This window comes from Ananas comosus, linkage group 9 (genome assembly GCF_001540865.1).
Source record: "Ananas comosus cultivar F153 linkage group 9, ASM154086v1, whole genome shotgun sequence".
Classification (NCBI taxonomy): Eukaryota; Viridiplantae; Streptophyta; class Magnoliopsida; order Poales; family Bromeliaceae; genus Ananas; species Ananas comosus.
The window spans coordinates 3,805,847-3,828,292 of record NC_033629.1 but is presented as its reverse complement, the minus strand read 5'-3'; the positions used below and the strand labels follow the sequence as shown (position 1 = coordinate 3,828,292).

Here is a 22,446-nt window from a genome sequence, read left to right as displayed (position 1 = left end):
CGCATCGCGCGGGTCCCTACACTAGTTACTCTATTATGTTCCATGAAATAGTTTTGGCGAGATGTTCTGATTGTGTCCTGAAATATAAATCTAGTGAAGGTTTATGTGTGTTGCCATAGTAATAAAGGAATAAAAAAAAATTTCCTCCCTTTTCATTACACTATTTGTAGTGGTGGACATAATATAGACACCTTATGGTGTTACAGGGATGTCAATGGGTATGGATATTCGAAATTTTATCCGAACTCAAACCCGAATGAAACGGATATATCCGATGGATATGGATATGGATTCGGATATGGATATCAAAAATAGAAACCCGACAGATATGAATTCGGATATAGATTTTGATTGTACCCGAACCCGACCCGAACCCGAATTTATTTTGTATTATATATTATATATATATAAAATTGATGTTATATTTGAATTTGTATTTTAAAAATTTAGATTTAATATAATATATTTTGAAATATTGAAAAAAAAATAGTTGTTTCGGGTTCAAATTTTCGGGTTCGGGTTCGGGTTTCGGATTTTTGGTCGGATTCGGGTTTGGATATGGATTTTTAAAATCCGTCGGGTTCGGGTTTGGGTTCGGGTTCGGGTCTCGGGTCTCGGGTTTGGAGTGGGGTTCGGGTTCAGGTTTTTAAAAACCCGCCCCGAATCCGACCCGTTGACATCTCTAATGGTGTAAGTCTCAAACAAAGAGAAGGTAAGAGCGAATTTGGGGAGACCGAAGGTTGTAAATAAAAGGATAAAAAATTTGCAGAATAGTTTTTCTATTTCTAACAAATCAAATGTTCGTCTAAATTGATTTATTTGATATCAATTTGATTTCAAACTTAAAACTCACATTAAAATCATGGATTTACTTTTTACAAAGTAATTTTTATGTGGATTTAATGCCGAGATTTAGGTTTGGGTCTAATAAATATATATCAAAATTTCACTCCTCTAGTAATTATTTTATATAAGAATAAAAAAATTTAAAAATAGTTTAATTTATGTAAATAAAAATATTTGAACTTTAGAGGGCTTATTTTAAAAAGTCTTTTAGTTGAGGGGATTTACATATATTTTTACCCATACTTTATATACATACTAATATAAGTTAGTATATTTATATATATGTAAAAAATGAAAAAGGAGAAAAATTAAAGAATTCACAAAAGAACAAGAAATTTTTTTAAACGCGAAGAGTAATGGTGGGCGAAACAGGAAGATTAAAGAGGGAGAGATAGATATTAAGAATAAAATTATAAACCTGATGAAAAGGCTAAAAATAGCTAAGGAGTATATTATATAGTAAGAAAAAAGGTCAATTCAGCGGACGGCATATGACACCGATAAATTCATAATTTATGTATTTAATATATAGAGATTTGTTAGATTTAACTGTATTAGAGAGGTAATCATATAGGGAAGGCTCCTTCCCTATTGTGAGTCTATACTCTAGGCAGCGTTTGGTTAGGGGATAGGGATAGGAATAGGAATAGGCCCTTATTCCCCCTTTATACCCAAACGCTAATTTTTTACCCGAAAATAGTAGTTCTCGGTTATCCCCACTAACACCTCCATTTTCTATATAAAACTATCTAGAATTGTTCTTATCCTCGGGAACAACCTAATTTTCATCCAAATACTATTTTTCTTATCCCCATACTTGTACCTATCGCTGTAATAGCTAGTTCTTTCTTATACCCGAACCAAACGGTACCTAGATACACTTTGTCATAGAACACAAAAAAAAAAAAAAGAAAGAAAAGAAATTTTTTTTTTTTATTTATTTTTGTATCGCCCATTCCCACATTTCTCGGGTCGGGCTTTGACCAAGCCTTAACGGGTCGGATCCAAACTTATTACCCGCCCCGTTCTATTGTCGTCCTGCTTCACCGCTCCGGCCCCTGCCTCCGCCTCCTCCTCCTAAACCCTAAAACCCCTCTAAACCCTAACCCCAATCCCCTCTCTCTCTCTCTATAACGATGGGAGCTCTCTCGTCCCCGACGCAATGGATCCTCGAGGACGATCTCCTCCTCAAGAACGCCATGGAGGTAACCCCGATTCCTCTCTCTCTCTCATCCCCGTTTCTGTCGCTAATTTTCGCCTTTGAATCGCGTGATTACAACGGGTTATTGATCCCAATTTGTTGTTTGGATCTATTGCATCTTAGAGATTTTGAATCGTAGGCGTAGTATTGTTGCTGTAATTGGGTAAGTTACTTATTGTGGATGTTCCCTTCCTAGTGGCCTAGTAGCTTGTTTGGTTGCTTGATCTATGGTAAAGGGAACTTAGGTTTTCTTGAGAACAATTGGGTTTATGGGTGTTGTTTAATTTAGCTGATTGGCCGGGTATGTGATTTTTTTTGTTATCGACTATTGCTTTGCAGATGTCTTAGTTTCGTCAAGAAACACCTATTTTGAAGCAGTGTGTTCTTTATGAATTCTATTGAGATTCAAATAATTTACACTTGAGATTCTTACGCTGTATATTTGATGAACGGAGCTGCTGTTTACATGCTTCTCACCTCACCGACGACAAATTTTGCACATTTGATTCGTGATTACAACTAACTTGTTAGAGATGTTCACTTTCCGTAACATGTATGTAGAGTGACAATCAGGAAAACTCATGTGTCACAAATGGATTTGATTTTTTTAATTTTATTTTTTATCATTATTATTTTCTTTCTCCGGGAGGTGGGGGGGGGGTGGGGCCGTGTGGAATTGTTGACGTAGAGCTGTGGCTGTTCTGATGAAATCAGAGTTAGAATTCTTAGACAATGTAGATGATTTTGTGGGTTTTTTATGTTGAGCAGTTGAAGAAGGTTGTGTACGAATGTAGTATGTCAAAGCCGGAGGGAACTCATGAATGAATGTACTTGTACCTTTTAGTGTGGTCTGAAAAGCAGCCTTATGTATTGCTTAGTTGTCGGCTTGTATCATTATTTTCTGTATATGGTTGTTAATTTGTTATAATCAAAGTTGATGTACGCTGTTTTATCAGTTCTTTTTTAAATGTCACACCTGAGATTCATTAATATGATCAGTGACTAGTCCTTTATGAGGATGCGTTTTTTTTTTTCTTTTCTGATGAAATCAGAGTTAGAATTCTTAGACAATGTAGATGATTTTGTGGGTTTTTTATGTTGAGCAGTTGAAGAAGGTTGTGTACGAATGTAGTATGTCAAAGCCAGAGGGAACTCATGAATGAATGTACTTGTACCTTTTAGTGTGGTCTGAAAAGCAGCCTTATGTGTTGCTTAGTTGTTGGCTTGTATCATTATTTTCTGTATATGGTTGTTAATTTGTTATAATCAAAGTTGATGTACGCTATTTTATCAGGAGTTCTTTTTTAAATGTCACACCTAAGATTCATTAATATGATCAGTGACCAGTCTTTTATGAGGATGCGTTTTTTTTTTCTTTTCTTAGGCTGCATGATTAGTTATTTTCCTTACGAGTCTGAATATAGGATACCTTTTAGGGTGATGGCAATATTTTTTTGTTGTTTTTGATATTTTTCTAGTCTGTTGAAATCTGTGGATGTTCATCCGTGTGCTGGTCACTCTTCCATAAAACCAGCGACAGCTATCTGGAACCTGTTAGCTTGTCGGATGAGCATTTTCCGAAAATGAGCATTTGTGGAAAAAAATAACAGGAAAATTTCTCCCTAACCACCTGCTACTTATGTGCTATGGGCGTCAGGAGTTCATGTTTTGTGAGAATTCCAGCTTAGCATAACTCTACATTTGTTTGAGGCATTTAAGCTCCCTTGTATGCAGTAGAGGATCTATCAAGAGGTTCCCAAGGTTGTTTGATGACATTTTTTTATCCTTTGTTTGACACATTGAATTGGTTGGTGTTTGGTTAAGTTTTTAGTTGTTTCTCACTATGACTATGACTTGCAGATTTTGTTTATGGTTTTGTTCTTTCTTTTTTTAATGAGACGGATGTTCTTAGTTGAAGCTTCAGCTGGAGCAATGTCTGCTTTACCTTCAAATGTAGTGTCTGATATGACTGTCCTTTTCTCCTCTTATTTTAATTGGAGTAGCGTAACAACCTGGATGGGCTAAGCTTGTTTTGTGGGTTACTAAGTTGGCTCACTAGCTAAAGTCTCCTCTTGGACCTGCTATTGTTGCAATGACTGACTATATGTGCCGTACTAATAGATGCCACTTGGTTCATCAAGGTTCACCATCTCTCCTTTTTCTTTTGGTCTCTTAGGTTTCAATCTATGTCATGTTTTGGTTGGGTTCACCTTTGTTGAACAAGATTTTGACACTAACCTTGTAGAGGGCTAAAACCAAATCATTTTTTGATTAATTTCATTTTCTTATTCTTTTCTTGAGTGTTTCCATTTTGTTTAGTACGTAACAACAGCATAATTTGGAAATGCTTGATTGCTGATGGTGAAAACATATAGTTTCTATTGACATTTTGTAAAGCCTCTTACTCTGTATATTTTGGATATTTAGTTGTCTCCTGTTCTTCATTGTTAGGTGTTCATTCTAATTTTTTTTTTTTAATTAAACTTTTCTTTAATTTCCAAGTTCCAACAGGCTGGTGCTTCCTTGGAGTCATTGGCTAAAGGTGCTGTAAGCTTCTCCCGTCGTTATACCCTTAAAGAACTGTATGATCGATGGTCCTCTATCCTTTATGACTCGAACGCCTCACTAGAGACGTCTGCTCGTATCTTGGGGTTTGAGAATGAATCCTCCACAACCAATCCTTCCAAGACTGGCCGAACTTGCAGTTCCAAAGGAAAAGATTTTCTATCCCATAAACGGAAAGTGAACAGTGTAAGGAATCATTACTATGCCATGCGAAAGAGAATCTGCACTGAACCATGTAATACTGCCGATCTTGATTTTCTTGTCGCACCGTGTTCATGTGCTGCTAATGGCAGGCAATGCATATGCAGAGGTTCTTTAAACTCTCAAAAGCTTCATTCAGTTGAAAACATTGCAATAGGTGTGCCGGTTGTAAACTGTTATGAACAGTCAGGCACGACCTATAATGGTGGACAAAATGTATTCCCAGATGGAATAGTTGATAGGGACTGCTTATGTCGGAGCCATGTAAACCAGTCCTTTGAGCATGATTACATACAGAAGGATCCTCAGATTTGTAGAGAGAATCACATTCCTCTAAGGAACAGCTTTGATGTTGGCGAAACTGATGGCCTGCAGTCTCTTCCTAGTACCAATTTGTATAAAGATGAAATAATTGAGGCAAAACAATTTCCTATTTGTGATTCACAAATAGGTAAGTCCGAAGGTTTCATAGTGAACCGCAGTGAAGTCCCGGATTCTGGGGATTCATTTGATCTTCTTGGAACTATTTGGAAAGGTTCGGCACCGACCATGCCAATGGATATTCATATAACAGAGGAAGATCCAGAAGGTTTAACTCGTAATGATACTAATAGTTTGCAAGGCAAGTTGAATGATGGAACTGCGGATGATGGAATGAATAGTACGGAGTTGATATCCGAGAATGACTTTATTGATTTTACTGGTTCGTACATGGAATTTTCTGCTGATGATGAATTCCTTTTCATGGATGTTGATGAGACTCCTATTGTCTCAAGCTCTCCTAGAAATGCTAATCAAGTTGATGTTGCCAACGCAAGCGATCCTAAACCTGCAGATGCTATCGAGTCAACTCTTGTTGCTCCTGACTTGCGTTCTGAAGGAACCAACAATAGTTCTGACCCAATAGGTTCTGAACTTGATATACATAACGCCACAAATGCTGATATGGAAGTACCTCACACTGGTGAAACTATCGAAATTTTCTTAATTTGCACGTTAAACACAGAAGATACCGAAATCCCATGCAATGACGATATTATTTTACCGACTTGTGAATCCAATTCTAAGCACCAAAGTGTTTCTCTTCCGCCCTCTATTAAAATCTTGTCTGTAGAGGGAAAAAGTACTGTTGGAGACTTGCCCATTGTAAAGGAAGAGAATGTGGGAAATACACTGCCCCTTACACTCCCTGCAAAGGCAGAACCATCTGGATTACAACATAAGGTTGGTTTGGTACTTCCCAGTAATGGCTGTACGGGTGCTGAATTTACTGGGCATCCTATTAATTCTGTTAATGATCCAAATTCGTGCACCATTCATACTACTGCATTGAAGGAAGAATGTGTTGCCGGAGATTTGGGGCAACATGGTAATTTTAATAAGTCTCGTGATTTCTTTCTAGAGAAGCCAGTTCCCCAGGTTGACCACGTGAACTACTATTCTGCAAACATTGCTGATGGCCCTAAACAGGAAATAGATGATCAAATTGGACCGCAGAAGTGTGTGCCAGCAAATGCAGCTGGGGATGATTTGGGGCTTCAGGGTCCTATTGCAACAGTGTCCACTTCTGACCAAGAAGAACAATTTTCCGAGAGTGATGATGATGTACCGAGCTATTCTGATGTTGAAGCTATGGTATAATCTGGATGTCAACTATAGTTATTCTTGTTGATTCGATGTTTCAAACTTGTGCTGCTATATGTGATATCCATTGAAATTTTGTGCAGATTATCGGGATGGACTTGGGTCCGTATGATCCGGAATCACGTCCCATCACCAAGGAAGGTAATAATTGTTTCAATATGCTTATTTTTTGTGCAAGGGTATGATCATATAGCATAAATGTTGACTGGCTAGGCACCAAACCTATGTCTGCTCTAATTTCATCAACTTATTTAGGACGAAAGTTAGAAGTTCTTCTCAAACAAACATGGCCACCTCACGAACATTTTTTGCAAGATGAGATTCTTTTAAGGGTTGGTAGCTGTAAAATTTGGGTGCCTTTTGAATGGTGATTAGGAGTTCTATTACAAAGCTTCAGTTACAACACATTTGTTTAAATATTAGCGTGTATAAAATTAAGGTTTCTGCTGGTTGATGAAATTTGTGCTATGAAGTTTTGTCGAGTTGTAATTAAAAAGAATAGGAGTGAGGACTTGAGTGAAATGCCAAAAGACTAACAAGTCGCTGCATGGCTTGATTTCTCCATCGTCTGATAGCAAATAAGTAAAGTATATGAAATTACTAGTACTTATTACTGAAGATATTATTACATTCTAATATTTGTAAGGTCTTCTCGGTGATATTGTTTCTCGGTGATATTGTAAAGTGTCTTGTGCCTTACTCTGGGAGGAGGATCTGCTACCCAGCCTGTTGCTGATCCCACTTGAGAGAGAGAAGAGGATAAATAGGGAGAGCCAGGGGGGAGAGAGAATGAAGATGAAATACCAGAGGGAGAGAAGGGGAAAGAGAAAGTACAAGATCAAAGAACATAACATGCGGGAGAATAATGTGTCTATTTTTCTCCTTGTATCTTTAGTACAAATGAGAATCTTTCTTGAAGTTACAAACTTTTTTTTTGAAAGGAACCTAGAAATTTTATATGTTGCCTTAAACTTATCATTTTTTATTTTTTGTATGTTTCCTAATGCAACTATTATGTTGTGCTGACCAAGTGCTCTCCTGATTTTTTTTTTTTTTTTTTTAATTTTGATGACCAGTTTTGCAGTATCAATCCATGAGCAACAAGAAGACCCTTATAAGGTTGGAACAAGGTTTTCATTCTAGTATTAACAGAGCTATTGTAAGGCACGGAGCTTTCGCGATCCTTTATGGCATGCATTTGAAATATTATATAAAAACTCCCGAGGTAATTACGAATAAAGCTTTTGTTTATCCTCTGGTCATTGTTATCTTCCCGCATAATGAAATATCTACCTGAGTCCAAGAGAGGGTCTCGAACATAAACTTTGGAGCTTCCTACATGCAATTAATTAGTTTTTGAACTCTTTTGACCGTACATTTGACTGCCAGAAATAAGTTGACACGATAGATTGATTTGTGAACTACCTAATACATTAGTGGTGGGCTGTCATAGGAGACACTTCTTTACTTAATGTATAGTTTGTCTTGACATGAATACATTGTGAGTCAACTAATCATACAAGTCTGTTCTTGAACTTGATGGTGGATTTGAACTCTCTTTCGGTCCTTTTGTTTATTTGCTAGCACGACTGTTGGCTCTTTTTGGAAGACCATTGTTTTTGTTTGGTGAAAAAATTAGACCAATGCGTTTGCGCGCACCTGCGTGCGTGAATCCAAACTGAAATTTTCGGTTAGGTCTGGTTTCATTTGATTTTCCACTCCACCAGTTTGGTTTGGTTTTCGACACCACCTGTTTGGTTTTGGTTTTCATCTTTTGAAACCAATTTTGATCGGTTCAGTATCAATTTATCTTGTAAACCAAAACGGAACCGAGCCCACCGCTTCAGTTTCTCCTAATACCATGTGACATTTCATTCAAACAGAAGAATGCATGATTGTTTTATGTGGTTCATATTTCTCTGCTAGTCTCTTTTCCTTGATAACAATCACTTGACAATCCTTTTTTCTGAGTATTATTATCTAGTAATTTGACTTTCTTTGCTCAATAAGGTGTCACTTGGAAGAGAGACAGAAGATGTGAAAGTTGACATTGACTTGGGAAGAGAAGGGCATGCAAATAAAATATCTCGTCGACAGGTGCCTAAGTTCTTCATTCTTAATTGCTTTTGTCGTTACTCACAGACTATGAGCTTAGATGTGCAATGACAAAGTTTACGTTTTTTTGCTTGGACCAATTGGATTGATTAGATGATAACTTTAGGGGTCAGTCTGTTTAATTTAGATAAACTTTGTGTTTATGTCTAGTTAATTGAATGTAATTGGGTACGTATGGGTAGATATGTCCTTCAATCAATAGCTTATTTAGGGCCTTTGCCAGAAGACTTGTAACAGTTTGTGAGGTGCCTCATTCCTTTAAGCCATATTTCATGTTTTGCAAGCTTACGACCTGTTTTCTGCAATGCACCAGCACCTTCACGTTCATTTCCGAGTGCACTAATTCTTCTATGCTCATTCCATAAATGGTTTACTGTTGCATTATGTTCACCTGAAGAGTGCCGGTCTTTTGATTTTTTTTTTTCCTTGTTCTCTTACACTAGGCTATTATCAAGATGGATGAAGATGGATCATTTTTTATCAAAAACATTGGCAAGTGTTCAGTATTTGTCGACGGCAAGGAAGTACTAACTAAAAAACGTAAAAACCTAAGATCAGATTCTCTTATTCAGGTACGTGATTTTTCTTAGTAATTTTAATTCTTTTCTTCCTATTGCAGCATCTGTTCACTTTAGATGCCATGAGATAACTACTACCTAGTGTATATTATTATAACTATTACCTTGTGTATATTGTTATAATACTGTATTCAACTGAAGAATCTGTGCTCTATTACCATAAGTTGTTGAACTTTCATTGTCATGTGTAGAACGAGTTGCTTTTCTTACCTTTTATTTTGTTAAGAAGGTAAGAATACAATTATAAGGAAGATTTTTAAGTTTCATGTGAACAGCTTCAGTATTCGATAATGGATCCAAAGGTCTATCTGAAAAATGCCATTCTTTTGAGACCATAGATATCATATTGTTCGCACAAAGAACCCGTAAACACACAAGCTGGGGATTGACCTAAGAAAAATTTGTCTCTTAGGACTATGTATATCCCTCTGTAAAAGCAATGATATGTCACCATGTTATTACATTTATCTCTCCTTGTAAAGACTAGTGAAGTTACCCGCGCATTGCGGCGGAATGATACTACAGAATATAAAATATAAATAAAATAAAAATTTTAAATTTTTTGATTTGATATGGGACTTCAATAAACACAAATATAAAATATAAAATAGATATAGGTATAGATATAACAAAATTTATAATTTCGATAAATAAATCACACATAATAATAATAAAATAAGCAATAAAATTTTTTTTACCCCATACACATCTTCATTGCACTATCGACATCGGAGAGGCAAATTCCGATCTTTACATCGCGTTCGCCGCTAGTGTCCAGCTCCTCTTTAGTCACGACCATATCAATCCTGTATCCACATCCACTGCTTCTTCTCTCTCACTGACTCCAAAACCATCACCGTTTTCTTCTGCAGCGCTCCGTCGCGATCCCCGAAACCCTAATTTCAATCCACACACAGCAAAAAATTTTAAAAAGTTACAAAACATGAGCCCTTTTTGTGCGCCAGGAAAAAAAGAAAAAAAAGATATGAAGAAATAGAGATTAAACCATGTAAACATATTAATTGAGAGATATGGGGGAGAAAGAAAAACAATATGAAAAAAAAGATATGAAGAAATAGAGATGAAACCATATAAACATATTAATTGAGAGATAGGGGGGTTAGAAAGATGAAGCATTGGGTGGAGATGGTATTATGTAAACACATTAATTGAATGGGGGTTTAGGAAGATGAAACATTGGGTGAAAATGAGAGTGGAAAGAGAGAAGAGAAAAGAGTGAAGGAGAATTTGCCACGTGGCAAAAAATTAGGAGAAATAATGTTTAGGTATAGAAGATAGTTAATATGGTGCTCAAAGCACTCCTACAACTTTCCATGTTCCAAAACCTCTTCCTGTTCTTTAGAACTCTTCTATATTTTGATCTAGCAATCAGCTTTCATTTTTTGAAGCCTCAATTGTGGATGAAATCTCTAATTGAAATTTGTTAGCGCCATTCCGTTGCTCCAACTGATCAAATTTATCCCCTTTTAAGAGTTTTCCGTTTCTATTATTATCATCTGCTTGGTTTTTTTTTATTTTGTAGGCTACCGTAATTCAGGAACATGACTTTTTTTTTGGTAGTTAATTACTCCTTGAGCTGACCTTTGAATGTGAAAAAGTTCTTAAGAGCCTTAGGGCTTTTGTAAGAGAATACACTGTTTGTAGCAAGGATATGGACCTAAAAATTGTAATCGGTTGATATGTGTTTATCCTATTGAAGCGTAGCTAATTCAAGTCAGCGAGTGATTCCTTATCAAATTTGTGAGATGAGACTAAAACCGTCCTTGATCTCCCTGTACAGTTGCTAGCTTAATGGTGATCAATAAATGATAAAATGAATAATGTTGCCTAACATTTATTCAGTGGAAGCAGAAGGCAACTGGAGTTTTGCTTGATCAGTCACTTTTTAGTGGTGGTTGACAGGAGACAGGAACTTCTCAGCCTAGTTTGGCATTCCTATGTTTTTCCTTATTTAGACTCGAATTTTGTATGTCTGGATGCTGCAGGAGATGGTGGATTGTTGACAATCTAGACATTGGTAATTAAATAAGCATGAATGAATTTATTGATAAGTTTTTCTGTTTTTATTTAGGAGATGATTTTAGAAGGTCACCAACAATAGCAAGAATAAAGTAAGTCCATATGCCAGCGCATTCAATGCATAAAATTTAAGCTTAAAACAACAAAAAATTTAAGCGTCATCATAAATCAACTAGGCTATGTGAAAAGCACAATATTTATTTGGGGTATCATGCATTTCAGCAAGCTGTTTTCATTCTAACGGAGAGTTCATATTGTAAAACAGTGATTAGTATTTGACGATTGATTCATTTTGAGTTGGGTGACGTCACGTAACTCTGTTGGTCAATGCATTTCGCTCTTTGTTCGAGTATGTGTAGTATAAAATGCTCGACAGTGCAAATAAACAAGTTAAACTACTTTTTGGCAGATCCGGGACTTGAAGTTTATTTTCGCGGTGAATGAGAAGGCGGTGAGGCGTTATCTTAGTAACATCAGACGTAGCAACCTGGGACAGAACACAAGATTTGACTGGGTCCCCGGTCAGAACCAATGAATCGAGGTACCGCGGAAGCTGCTCCTTTATAATTTTCTTTCTTATTTTTATAGTTTTTCCTTTAATGTTTTGTTCTGTTTCTAAAGGAAAGGGGTAGGTTCGGTTTCTTCCTCCACGATATTTTTTATATGTAATCCAGTTAATGTACATGATATGGCTTTATTCTCCCATCGAAATCAGTGAAAACAATTGTTTTCCATGAATTTTTGTTGCGTGTCTTCGTCGATGATATACTAATGTGTGTACGCCAACATTAACGGATCTACTTTTGCGATGCATTGGTCAGAGTTATTGAGTTCAGTCGAATTTACCGAATGAATTGAGTCAAGTTGCAGAATCTGTTTTGTTAGCAGTACTACTTTGGGGGCAGGTATCTTTAATAAGGGTTTTATTTGGTATGGTAAAATTCTGTACCAGCCTCTTAACCTAAGATTTGGGCCATCAAGCTTTTTGATTTTGGTTTTAAATCGGTTCAAATCCATTCTGAATATCGCCATAATTCTTCTAATCTAATTATGAAAACAAAATGTTATATCACAAAATATTTATATTTAAACTATAAAATATCTGCATTGAGTGTTTTGATACCTAGAATAAAAGTATAATATGACAATATTCAAATGAACTTTACTAATATGGATGCATAATTGTATCCAAATAGCAAGATGCATATTTGTTTCGGTCCAGTGCATTGTCAACGAGTCGAATACGAACTGGCTTGTTGAAGTATCGAATCGAAAAATTTAGCTCGTGTTAATACGAGCCGAACACGAGCTAGTTCATGAGCTGGTCAATAAACAATAAGTTAAATGGATTAGATTGGATATATATAAAAAATAAATTTGTAAAAATCTTATTTATTAGATTTTTGATTTAATAATTGAAATTTTATATATAAATGCGTGTTTTTATAATTGAGCTCCACTTTATATATATATATATATATATATATATATATCTATATATATATATATATATATATATATATATATATATAGCTAGGCTAGAATATTATTGATAGCAAAATATCTTTTTTACTATCAAGTTTTTAACCCTTGGATGAGAAATTGTAGAATTAGGGTGATATTAATCCCTTAGGATTGAGTGGTCCTCCAAGAGTTGAGTGGTCCTTACTGGATTATAATATTTAATCTAATGGTTAGAAATGATGAAAGGAATTGATTTAAAGGCTAAAAACTTGATAGCAAAAAAAGGCATTTTGCTATCAATAGTATTCTAGCCCAACTCTCTCTTTTTCTCTATATATATAGTGTAGAGCTACTATACTATCGGAAGTATAGAAGATCTGGTGCTTTTGATTTTTTTGACACTTGGATCTATAATTGTATGGTTGGGATGATTGCGGTCCCCCCTAAGGTTGAATAGTACTCCTAGAATTGAGTGATCCCCATAGGGTAATAGTATTAATCCAAGGGTTAGAAATGATTAAAGGAGTTGATTTAAGGGCCAAAAAGTAGGAAGCACCAAATCCTCTATACTTCCGATAACATAGTAGCTCTTCTAGGGGGATCACTCAACCCTAAGGGACTGATATCATCATAACCCTATAATTTTTCATCCAAGGGTTAAAAACTTGATAGCAAAAGGGATTAAATACTATCAATAGTATTCCGGCCCAACTCTCTCTCTCTCTCTCTCTCTCTCTCTCTCTCTCTCTCTCTCTCTCTCTATATATATATATATATATATATTGCTAAAAATCAAATAATATATATGTATATATTATATTATATAATTTTCATTTATATATATAAATATAAATTATATAAATATGAAATATTTGTATTCGAGCTGTTATCAAACCGAACATGAGTAAGCTGACCTCAGCTCGTGTTCGGTTCGTTTACTAAACGAGCAATTCGATCTCAAGCTCATTTCAAACCGAACACGAACTGACTTGTGAGCAGCGAGCTAGATTGCCACCCCTAGTCTAGTGAACCTTTTGTGAGCGTTTGGTTCGGGGTTAAGGGGGATAAGGGGTTATCCCCCCTATTTCCAAACACTATTTTTAGGGGGTGGGGTTAACCCGTTAAGTGTTGGGTTAGCTAACCCCACCCTCCTGGAATAGGGGTGGGATTAGCTAATCCCATCCCTATTTAATATTTTATTTAAAATTTAAAATTTTATAATTTGTAATCTTAAAATTAATATTTAGAATTTTAAATTTTAAATTTTAAATTAGTTATTTTTAGTTATTTAAATTTTAAATTTGATATTTTATATTTGTAAATTTAGATTTGATTTAAAATTTAAAATTTAAAATTTTTAACTTTAAATTTTTAAATTTGAGATTTAAAAATTTAGATTTTAATTTTCTATTTTAAAAGTTATCTATTTAAATTTAAAATTTTAAATATAAAATAAAAAATTTAAATTCAAATATAATAATTGAAGTAATATTATTATTTTCTATTTATAACTACTTACTATTTTTCTTATTCCATCTTATCTATCCAAACGTTATTTTCTTTTATTTTCGGAAACAACTCAATTTTCATCCAAATGCAAAATTGGTCTATTCCAGGTTTAAACCTAAACTTATATTTATTTCTAAAATAATTAGTTTTTACTTAATCCCAAACCAAACAAAGCCTTGAAGAGAGAGAGATACACATACTTTGTCTCTCAATCTAGTTGCTTTTCAGAAGGTGAGTACTGGGTTGCTCTTATTATGCAACTTAAGTTGATAATTTTCTTTCTTTCTTTTTTCTTCTTTTGTGCCATGAATTAGTTGTGCTTTTTTGAAATCAATTTCTCAAGCCCAAACAGCGCTGGCCTTCCACATAGTTGGTTATTTGAAGTTGATGCATCTTAAAAGAAAAGAAAGAAAAGAAAGAGAAAAAAGAGTTCGAGTTCCTGACATTGTCTGGTTCTCGCCACGCCTCTGCCCCACCGCCGCCACGCCACAAGAAATGGCCGGCGACCAGGGGGGAGAGAAAGAAAGAGAGAGAAACACGCCAGTGATGTTTACACCAACTGAGATCGATCGAAGTTGAGCTTAAATGATATTAAATTAATTAATTAAGACTAGATTTACGATCGACTCACTCATCAAGACTCACTCATCAAGATGCCGAATACAAGTAGACCCATCGGAAAAGTCCGGATTTTCTCACTAAAATAAGATTGAACATAAAAAATTAATCAAATTGTGGATAAAATTGTAGGTAGGATTTCCATTTAACAACAAAAGATCTTCTCACCAGATTTTCGTGGCTATAAATTTCAAATACATTACGGAGGGGAGGGGAGAGGATAAACTATTGAAGCAAAAAAAGGGAGGGGAGGGGAGAGGATAGACTTATGAATTTTGGTAACATAGAGCATAGGAATTATTCCAGACTTACGAATTTTGGTGACATAGAGCATATATTTTTTTAATAACATATCTCTTTTTGGTATTTTCTTATTTTAACGTATACGTTTCTTAACATATCTCTTCTTGGTATTTTCTCATTTTAACGTATACGTTTTTTAAATATAAAGCATATATTTTTTTAGTAATATCATATTTTATTTTCAAATATTTGTAAATATATTTTTTTAATAATATCTTTTCTTATTTGTCACCGACACCGGTACATCCTAGGATTTTTAATCGGATCAGTAAGAAATTGAAGCAAAAAAGGTCATAGAGCATATATTTTTTGGTAACATATCTCTTCTTGGTATTTTTCTCATTTTAACATATATGTTTCTTAAATATAAAGTATATATTTTTAATATCTTTTTTGCGTTGGAAATCCGTAGCGAAGGATGATGTGATTGATTATAATTGCGTTTACGCTTGTGAAGATCTTTTTTGGTATTTTTCTCATTTTAACATATACGTTTCTTAAATATAAAGCATATATTTTTAATCTCTTTTTTGCGTTCGAAATCTGTAGCGTAGGATAGTGTGATTGATTATAGTTGCGTTTACGCTTGTGAAGATTGGAATTGAATCAGCTGCAGGAGTGGTGGAAATTGGTTTCAACCTGTAGGGAGAATAATTTTTGTTGTTTCCAAAAACAGGAGATATTCCGATACAAGATAGAACAATTATAAATTTATGTTTGGATGCATTCAGGGATATTCTAGAGGATATCCTTAATAGCGTTTGGATAAAAAGTGTAGAACAATATCTAAATATATTTTTAAAAATAAAATAATTAATTTATATTAGTATATTTTATATAAAAATTATTTATAAAGTCATTTCTCATAATAATTTATAATATAATATTTTATGTAACAATTTAATTTAGGCTAAATTACAGAAAACCCCCCTGTAATAACCCGCTTTTTCACTTTCCCCCCCTGACATTTAAAAACCTACACTTTGCCCCCTTGTAAAATGAAAAATATGCACTTCACCCCTACCGTTAGGGTTCCGTTAGGGGTTCTGTTAAAAAATATTTTTTTATACCGAAAATACCCCTCTGCCTCTTCTCTAATGCTTCGCTCCCTCCGGCTCGCCGCCTCGCCGCCTCGCCGTCCTCCACTGCTTCGCCCTCGCCCACATCCCCTTCGTCCTCCTCCGCCGCCTCGCCTTCGCCCTCGTTGTCCCTGCCTACCTCTCCATCAACACCCATCTTAGTATCCTCCCTACTGTCGCCGAAATCGATGGGCGGCGACGGTGTAGGAGGAGAAGGGGAGCAGGTGAGAAGAAATTGGAGAGATCGGCGATTGAGGTGGAAATAGCGGCGGATCGAGGGGCTGCTGAGGAAGCTCAGGAAGAAGACAACAATGGCGAGGGCAAAATGGTCATTTTACACACCGAATCCCCCTGTGAAATTTTTCATTTTACAAGGGGGAAAGTGTGAGGTTTTTAAATGTTAGGGGAAAGTGAAAAAGCGGGTTATTATAGGGGATTTTATAAATTTAGCCTTTAATTTAAAATAGTATATTTATTTTACTCTATATAATAATAATTTATTGTATATAATTTTCATAATATATGTACGATATTGTTGTAATTTTAATTAATAATAGTATAAATTTCAATACAAATTTTAAAAATATATACTGCATGAAAAAATAATTATATATATATATATATTATATATATATATATATATATATATATATATATATAATATATATATATAAAATACTTAATATAAAATAAAATAATTAAATATTAATATATAATAATAAAACTTAATAAAATAACTAATATATTAAATTTAATTAAATTATATTATAGAAGTTGAGCTCCTATGCTTTTAAAAGTACCAAGTTATTGGCTGCTTTAGAATTTAACTATTGGATTAAGAGATAGCGGTTAGGATGATGTGGGCCCCCTAGGGTTGAGTAGGTGGTTGGTTGAATAGTATAATCTAATGGTTGAAAATGATCTGAGGAGTAGATCTAACGGTAAAAAACTTATAAGCACCAAATGCTTGGTGCTTTTACAAGCACCATAGCTGGACTCTTATATTATATAATAAAATTTAAGTATAGATATATTATCATAAAAATAATATTTATATTAATATATTTATTTATATATCTATTTATTTAATATAATAAAGAGGAGAATAAAGTTGCTCTCAGTTTCCCTAGGAACAATTTGAAAAACCTGTTTTGACCGGAACAATCCGTTCCTCCCTATTCTTCTGGTTACAATTCGGGGATATCCCGTATTGTTCTCGAATATCTCCGGTATCAAACGCAACCTTTATTTAGAAGACCAGTAGCGTAACAGTAGTGAAAAAGATTAGTACTTTGAAATTGGTGAATTGCATGCATGTGTTCGTTTCCGTTAAGCAGCTTCTTGGTTTGGTTTGGTTTTTCAGTGATACGGTTTGTTATTCGATTTTTTCTGTTAAGATGAACACCCCTATAATACCTATTCTTTCTTTTGTATGCACGAAAACTCGGTGATTGGATCGCATTACAAAGTTCGATCGATCATGGTCATCAGCAGTCACTACCTCCAAGGGTGAATTTGTTTGGGTGGAAGTGAGGGAAAAGTAGAGAGGGGAAAGTCGTTTACGCCATAAATAAAAATATAATTATATTATTTTTATTTATTAAATTATTTATTATTTATATATAAATTATAATTTTACATCATACACTTCCTATCAAACAAACAGCAGAACTAATGAAACTTCACTTCCATAACTACGAAATAACCATAACTACGAAATAAACAGCGGAAAAGAAGTAATTTTCATCGAACTCCATCTCAACCCAAAGTCCACTCAAATTCAAAGTCCAATTTCAGTGAAACAAACATACCCCAAATGTAGCTACATAACCGTAATAAATAGTACAGCAATAATCTTATGTCCTCTAACACTTTGATTATAAAGTAAGAGACTCCTCTAAACATATCAATATAAAAAATATTCTTTTTATTTAGAGAACCTATCAGAAATACCTATATTCTTAAAAATCTATCTAAAAGCTAAGTAAAATATCTATTTGCCCTTAATTTATTTTTCTAGATATTTTTAATTAATTTAAAGACATTTCAAATTGAAATATTATAAGTACGGTTATTAATGTGTACTAAATTAAACCAATTAATTGGAACAAATAAAACTACAAAAATAGTTGAACTCAAGCTTGAGTACTATTGATATTTCAAAAACAAAATGGTAAAAATTTCAACTCCATCAAATCAAACGAAGAGGTAAAATTTCAACTCTAACAATTCTATCAAGCTTACGTAAATACTTTTTTCGAAAGCAAACCTCTTATTACAATACCTTTATTATCTCTTTGCGAAATCAACCCCTGCCCCTTTTTTTAGCATTTTTTAAATTTGTTTTTCTATAATTAAATAATCTTATTTTTTGCTTTCTTGTCATTTTCTATTTATATGATCGTAAGAATCTGTCGCCAACTAAAGTTGTGAACTTTTAAAAATCATAAACTGTAGGGTAACAAACGATACATTTTAATCTATATTTTGATCAGCGCCATCATGCAATTTGTAAAAAGTATCACGCCATTATAGTATAGTTTATACATTTTTACCACTTAAGTATCTTTTTTTTGATGGTAGGATCTTATAGTGATTTAAGAATAAAATCACATAATAGCAAAATAAAATAGTGCAAATCATAGAATAGCAAATAAAAATTATTGTAAACTATAAGGGAGCTAATTGAAGTTTTCTCCCGTACTTTATATAATTCTAAGCATATTGTACTTCGGAAAATATGTACGGAGTTTATCTCAACTATGGATTATTTTGAATTGACTATTCAACATTTTAAAATATCTCTCCCGGTTTTCCAAATTAATCCCGCCGGTACATATAATTCCGAAGAATATGTGAGTGATTTATAGTTTTATACACAGCATCTCTTTCTTTTATCAAGGGTTCTACCGGTTGATATCTTTCCGTAAATAATTTAAATTCAATTTCTTGATCTGTATTTTCAATTTTTGAAAACTTATATATGAAATTCTTCAGTCAAGCCTTGATTAATGAACCTACAAAATCCCTCAAATTGGATCTGACTAAATTCAGGTATTGTGGACATCGTCACCACAGTAGAGTTTAACTACCAAGTTTGGGATGGATTGGTGTGGTTCCTCTACGCCTAGAATACCAGAATATCGAACCATGAACGAAGAAAAGCATGAGAGAAAAGCATATTGGCTAGTGATTGTGAGGCCCCAATTCTTGACTGGAAGGAACACCAGAGGCCTCCGCCCTTCCATCCCTTAGGATAGATAGAGAGGGAGAGTAGAGCTTTTGGTTTTTTCATGTTGTCTATCTTAATTAATATGTAAGATAGCCAGATAAAATTATTTTTATTTCCCCAAATTCAAATTCCTCGGAAAGAGAAATTCACCTTTTTATTTTATCCTGTTGATAGAGGTTCATAATACCTAATCATGAATAGGGGTAAGATAACAAATAGATCAGGATCTGGAAGAAAAAAAATTATTCGAAACTTCTGACTCTTATTAGAAAGTGTAACTTATATCACCAAAGAACATTTTTCTTAGTTTTTTTTATTACAATGAACTAAATACTTGTTCGCTACAAATAAAATAACTGAATCTAGTGCTATACTTTAATTTTTGGAATTTTGATTCAAGGGAAAGAAACCATGGAGCTGAAATAACTCACTTAGAACACCTTTTAAAGGATTACGTGGTACGATTGGGTCGAATAAGCCTTTATGGAATAAATACTCAGCCGCTTGTGAACCATCGGGTACTGTCTTATTCAATGTTTGTTCAATTACTCTTTTACCCGCAAATGCAATGTACGCATTAGGTTCAGCAATAATGATATCTCCCAACATACCAAAACTGGCTGTTACTCCACCGGTTGTAGGAGATGTAAGGACTGATACATAGAATAACTTTTTAGTGGATTGGTAATCACATCTCTATCTAGTTATAGTTAATACGTGTGCTGGGGAGTCCTTGAAAATTGAATTAACCAAGATCATCTTTGACTTTACTAATTAATCTTTTAATTTATTTGATTTGAGTCAGCCAGATACATTCACTTTGATTTAGAACGTGTTTGTTTTGATTGAACTCGGGATGAAAGTGGCCGAGTTTTTGTAATTCTAGTTTGATGGTGTTTGGGTGGAATCGCAGAGCTGACTTTCGTGGGCCTATGTTATTTACTCGCACGAATCTATCTCATCGAGCTGCGAGTTTGCATACGGTGTGAACTCGCAATTTCTCCTGCGACGAGCGTGAAGTCGAACTCCGCCATACGGACAGAACTCGCGGCTTCGGTGAGGTGTAGCTCGGTTTTACAAAACACGCCCTTAGTTAGTACATTTATGTAATTCTCGCCCTTAATTAGTACAAAACACGCCCTTAATTAGTACATTTACGTAATTCTGGCAAACATAAATTTATTGAAGTATTATAAAGTCAATATGCCGTCGGCTGAATCAAATCAAATAAGTTAAAATTTTTAAAATTAAATAGTTGATTCAAAATAGTTCATACTTAAGATTAATTTGAACCAAACATTTCCTAAGGCCACTTATTACATTCACTGGGATTTTCCGGGAAAATTTTTTTAAAAAAAATCTTATTAACTAAACCTTCGAATAACTAAAATCGTGAGTTGTCCTCTTCCTAATGACGAATTGTTCCCTGCACCGAGTGTATAAGTTCGTATACACCGCACACATAAAATCAAAATGTTAACTTGTTAGATGTGTTTTATAATATTTAAAGTATTTGTATATTAAAAGTTATAAATTTTGAAGACTTTATTTCTCATAAATCAAAATAATGACTCTTACTTTACCATTGATTATTGGCACGACTCATTTTAAAAAGTTAAAATTTGCGAATTTATTTTTATTTGTGAAGCTGTGTTTTTAAGAATTGAAAACAGCTTCTTTGGTGTCCATATATTCTTCTAAATAATTTGATGCCAAGGTAATTAATTTTTTAAAATTCCTGATTTTCATATATAAACTCTATTAAATTAGCTTTTCCTTTTAGATAAAAGTGTACATAACTTACATAAATTATGGACCATTTTAATTCAGTTGCCCAATCTTTTAAAATTTTATTTTTACTGTGCAACCTTTCAATATGTTTAAATTTAGTCCGTCATCAATATTTTTACTTTAAATTTTGAATGTCTCATTTATTTTTGTATATTTAGTTAACATGCTTCATGCAATTCTCGTAATTAAAATTAAATCAAAATACCGTTTATTAATTCAAATCAAGCAAATTAAAAGATCAAGTACTAAAATTAAAATTTTTCAAAATGATCTCTATAGTTTAAATAAATTCGATACCTTTTTAACTTTTTTTATCTAAAAATGTCAAAATCTAATTTTAGGTGCAGTTTATGAGATCCCGGAGGGTACACTCGACTAGGACAAGCAAGGCAAATAAGGGAGCTAGCTCGTGTTCGGCTCGTTCAAGCTCGATTCAAAACTAAATGAGCCAAGCTTGAACAGAAAAAAAAAACTCGAAATTTATTTCAATCCGAGCTTGAGTATTACTGGATTCGCTCGAATTTAGGCTCGAAAAGCTCTATATATATATATATATATGCACACACACACACACTACCCGTTTGATAGGTAAACGATGTCGAAAAATTATGAAATTTAGTTTCTAAATGCTTTCAANTAGAGAGAGAGAGAGAGAGAGAGAGAGAGAGAGAGAGAGAGAGAGAGTTGGGCTGGAATACTATTGATAGTATTTGTTTTCTTTTCCTATCAAATTTTTAACTCTTGGACGAGAAATCGTAGGATTAGAATATATTAATCTCTTAGGATTAAGTGGTCTCTATTGGATTATAATATTTAATCTAATGATTAGAAATTCTCAAAGAAATTGATACAAAAGTTAAAAACTTGATAGCAAAAGAAAATACTTTTTTTTTTTTTTTTGAGAGATAGGTAGCATGCTACCCGCTTCGTTTATAAATAAACTTAGCTGGAAATGTAAATCAACCAGGATTCGAACTTGAGACCTCGGGTACCAACCACCAAACCCTTTACCACTTGCTCTAATAATATTCTAACCCAACTATACTATATATATATATATATATATATATATATATATATATATGTATATATGTATGTATGTATGTTTGTATGTATGTATGTATGTATGTGTTTTAATTATGTGTATATAAAGTTTAGGTTATTGGGCCATATTTGCTAGACCACGAGATGAAATCAGCAAAATCCTACCATAGTTTATCTCTCTTTCCCTCTCGTTCACTTGCTCGTAGAGTCTCTCTC

The 22,446-nt window shown here is 33.9% G+C and overlaps 1 protein-coding gene across 5 annotated transcripts; it reads left to right on the top strand.

The window, feature by feature from the left end:
• LOC109715457 lies at positions 1,892–12,010 on the top strand. 5 transcript variants are annotated; one of them, XM_020240462.1, is made up of 8 exons: positions 1,901–2,051; positions 4,550–6,448; positions 6,541–6,598; positions 7,534–7,682; positions 8,468–8,554; positions 9,016–9,144; positions 11,243–11,282; positions 11,600–11,711. In XM_020240462.1, exons 1-7 carry the CDS (start codon positions 1,983–1,985, stop codon positions 11,270–11,272), a joined length of 2,421 nt encoding a protein of 806 aa, XP_020096051.1. In that variant the 5' UTR covers positions 1,901–1,982; the 3' UTR covers positions 11,273–11,282; positions 11,600–11,711. The 5 variants fall into 5 exon arrangements, with proteins under 5 accessions (XP_020096052.1, XP_020096053.1, XP_020096051.1 ...); XM_020240460.1 differs by lacking the exon at positions 11,243–11,282 and having other exon boundaries at positions 1,907–2,051; positions 11,600–12,010; XM_020240461.1 differs by lacking the exon at positions 11,243–11,282 and having other exon boundaries at positions 1,908–2,051; positions 4,559–6,448; positions 11,600–12,010.

Bases quoted from the DNA above. Each gene is read 5' to 3' on its own strand.
- LOC109715457 (XM_020240460.1), top strand. From the start codon at position 1,983: ATGGGAGCTCTCTCGTCCCCGACGCAATGGATCCTCGAGGACGATCTC. The intron at 6,599-7,533 runs GTAATAATTGTT...TTTGATGACCAG, and splicing joins ACGTCCCATCACCAAGGAAG to TTTTGCAGTATCAATCCATG. The intron at 9,145-11,599 runs GTACGTGATTTT...ACTTTTTGGCAG, and splicing joins GATCAGATTCTCTTATTCAG to ATCCGGGACTTGAAGTTTAT.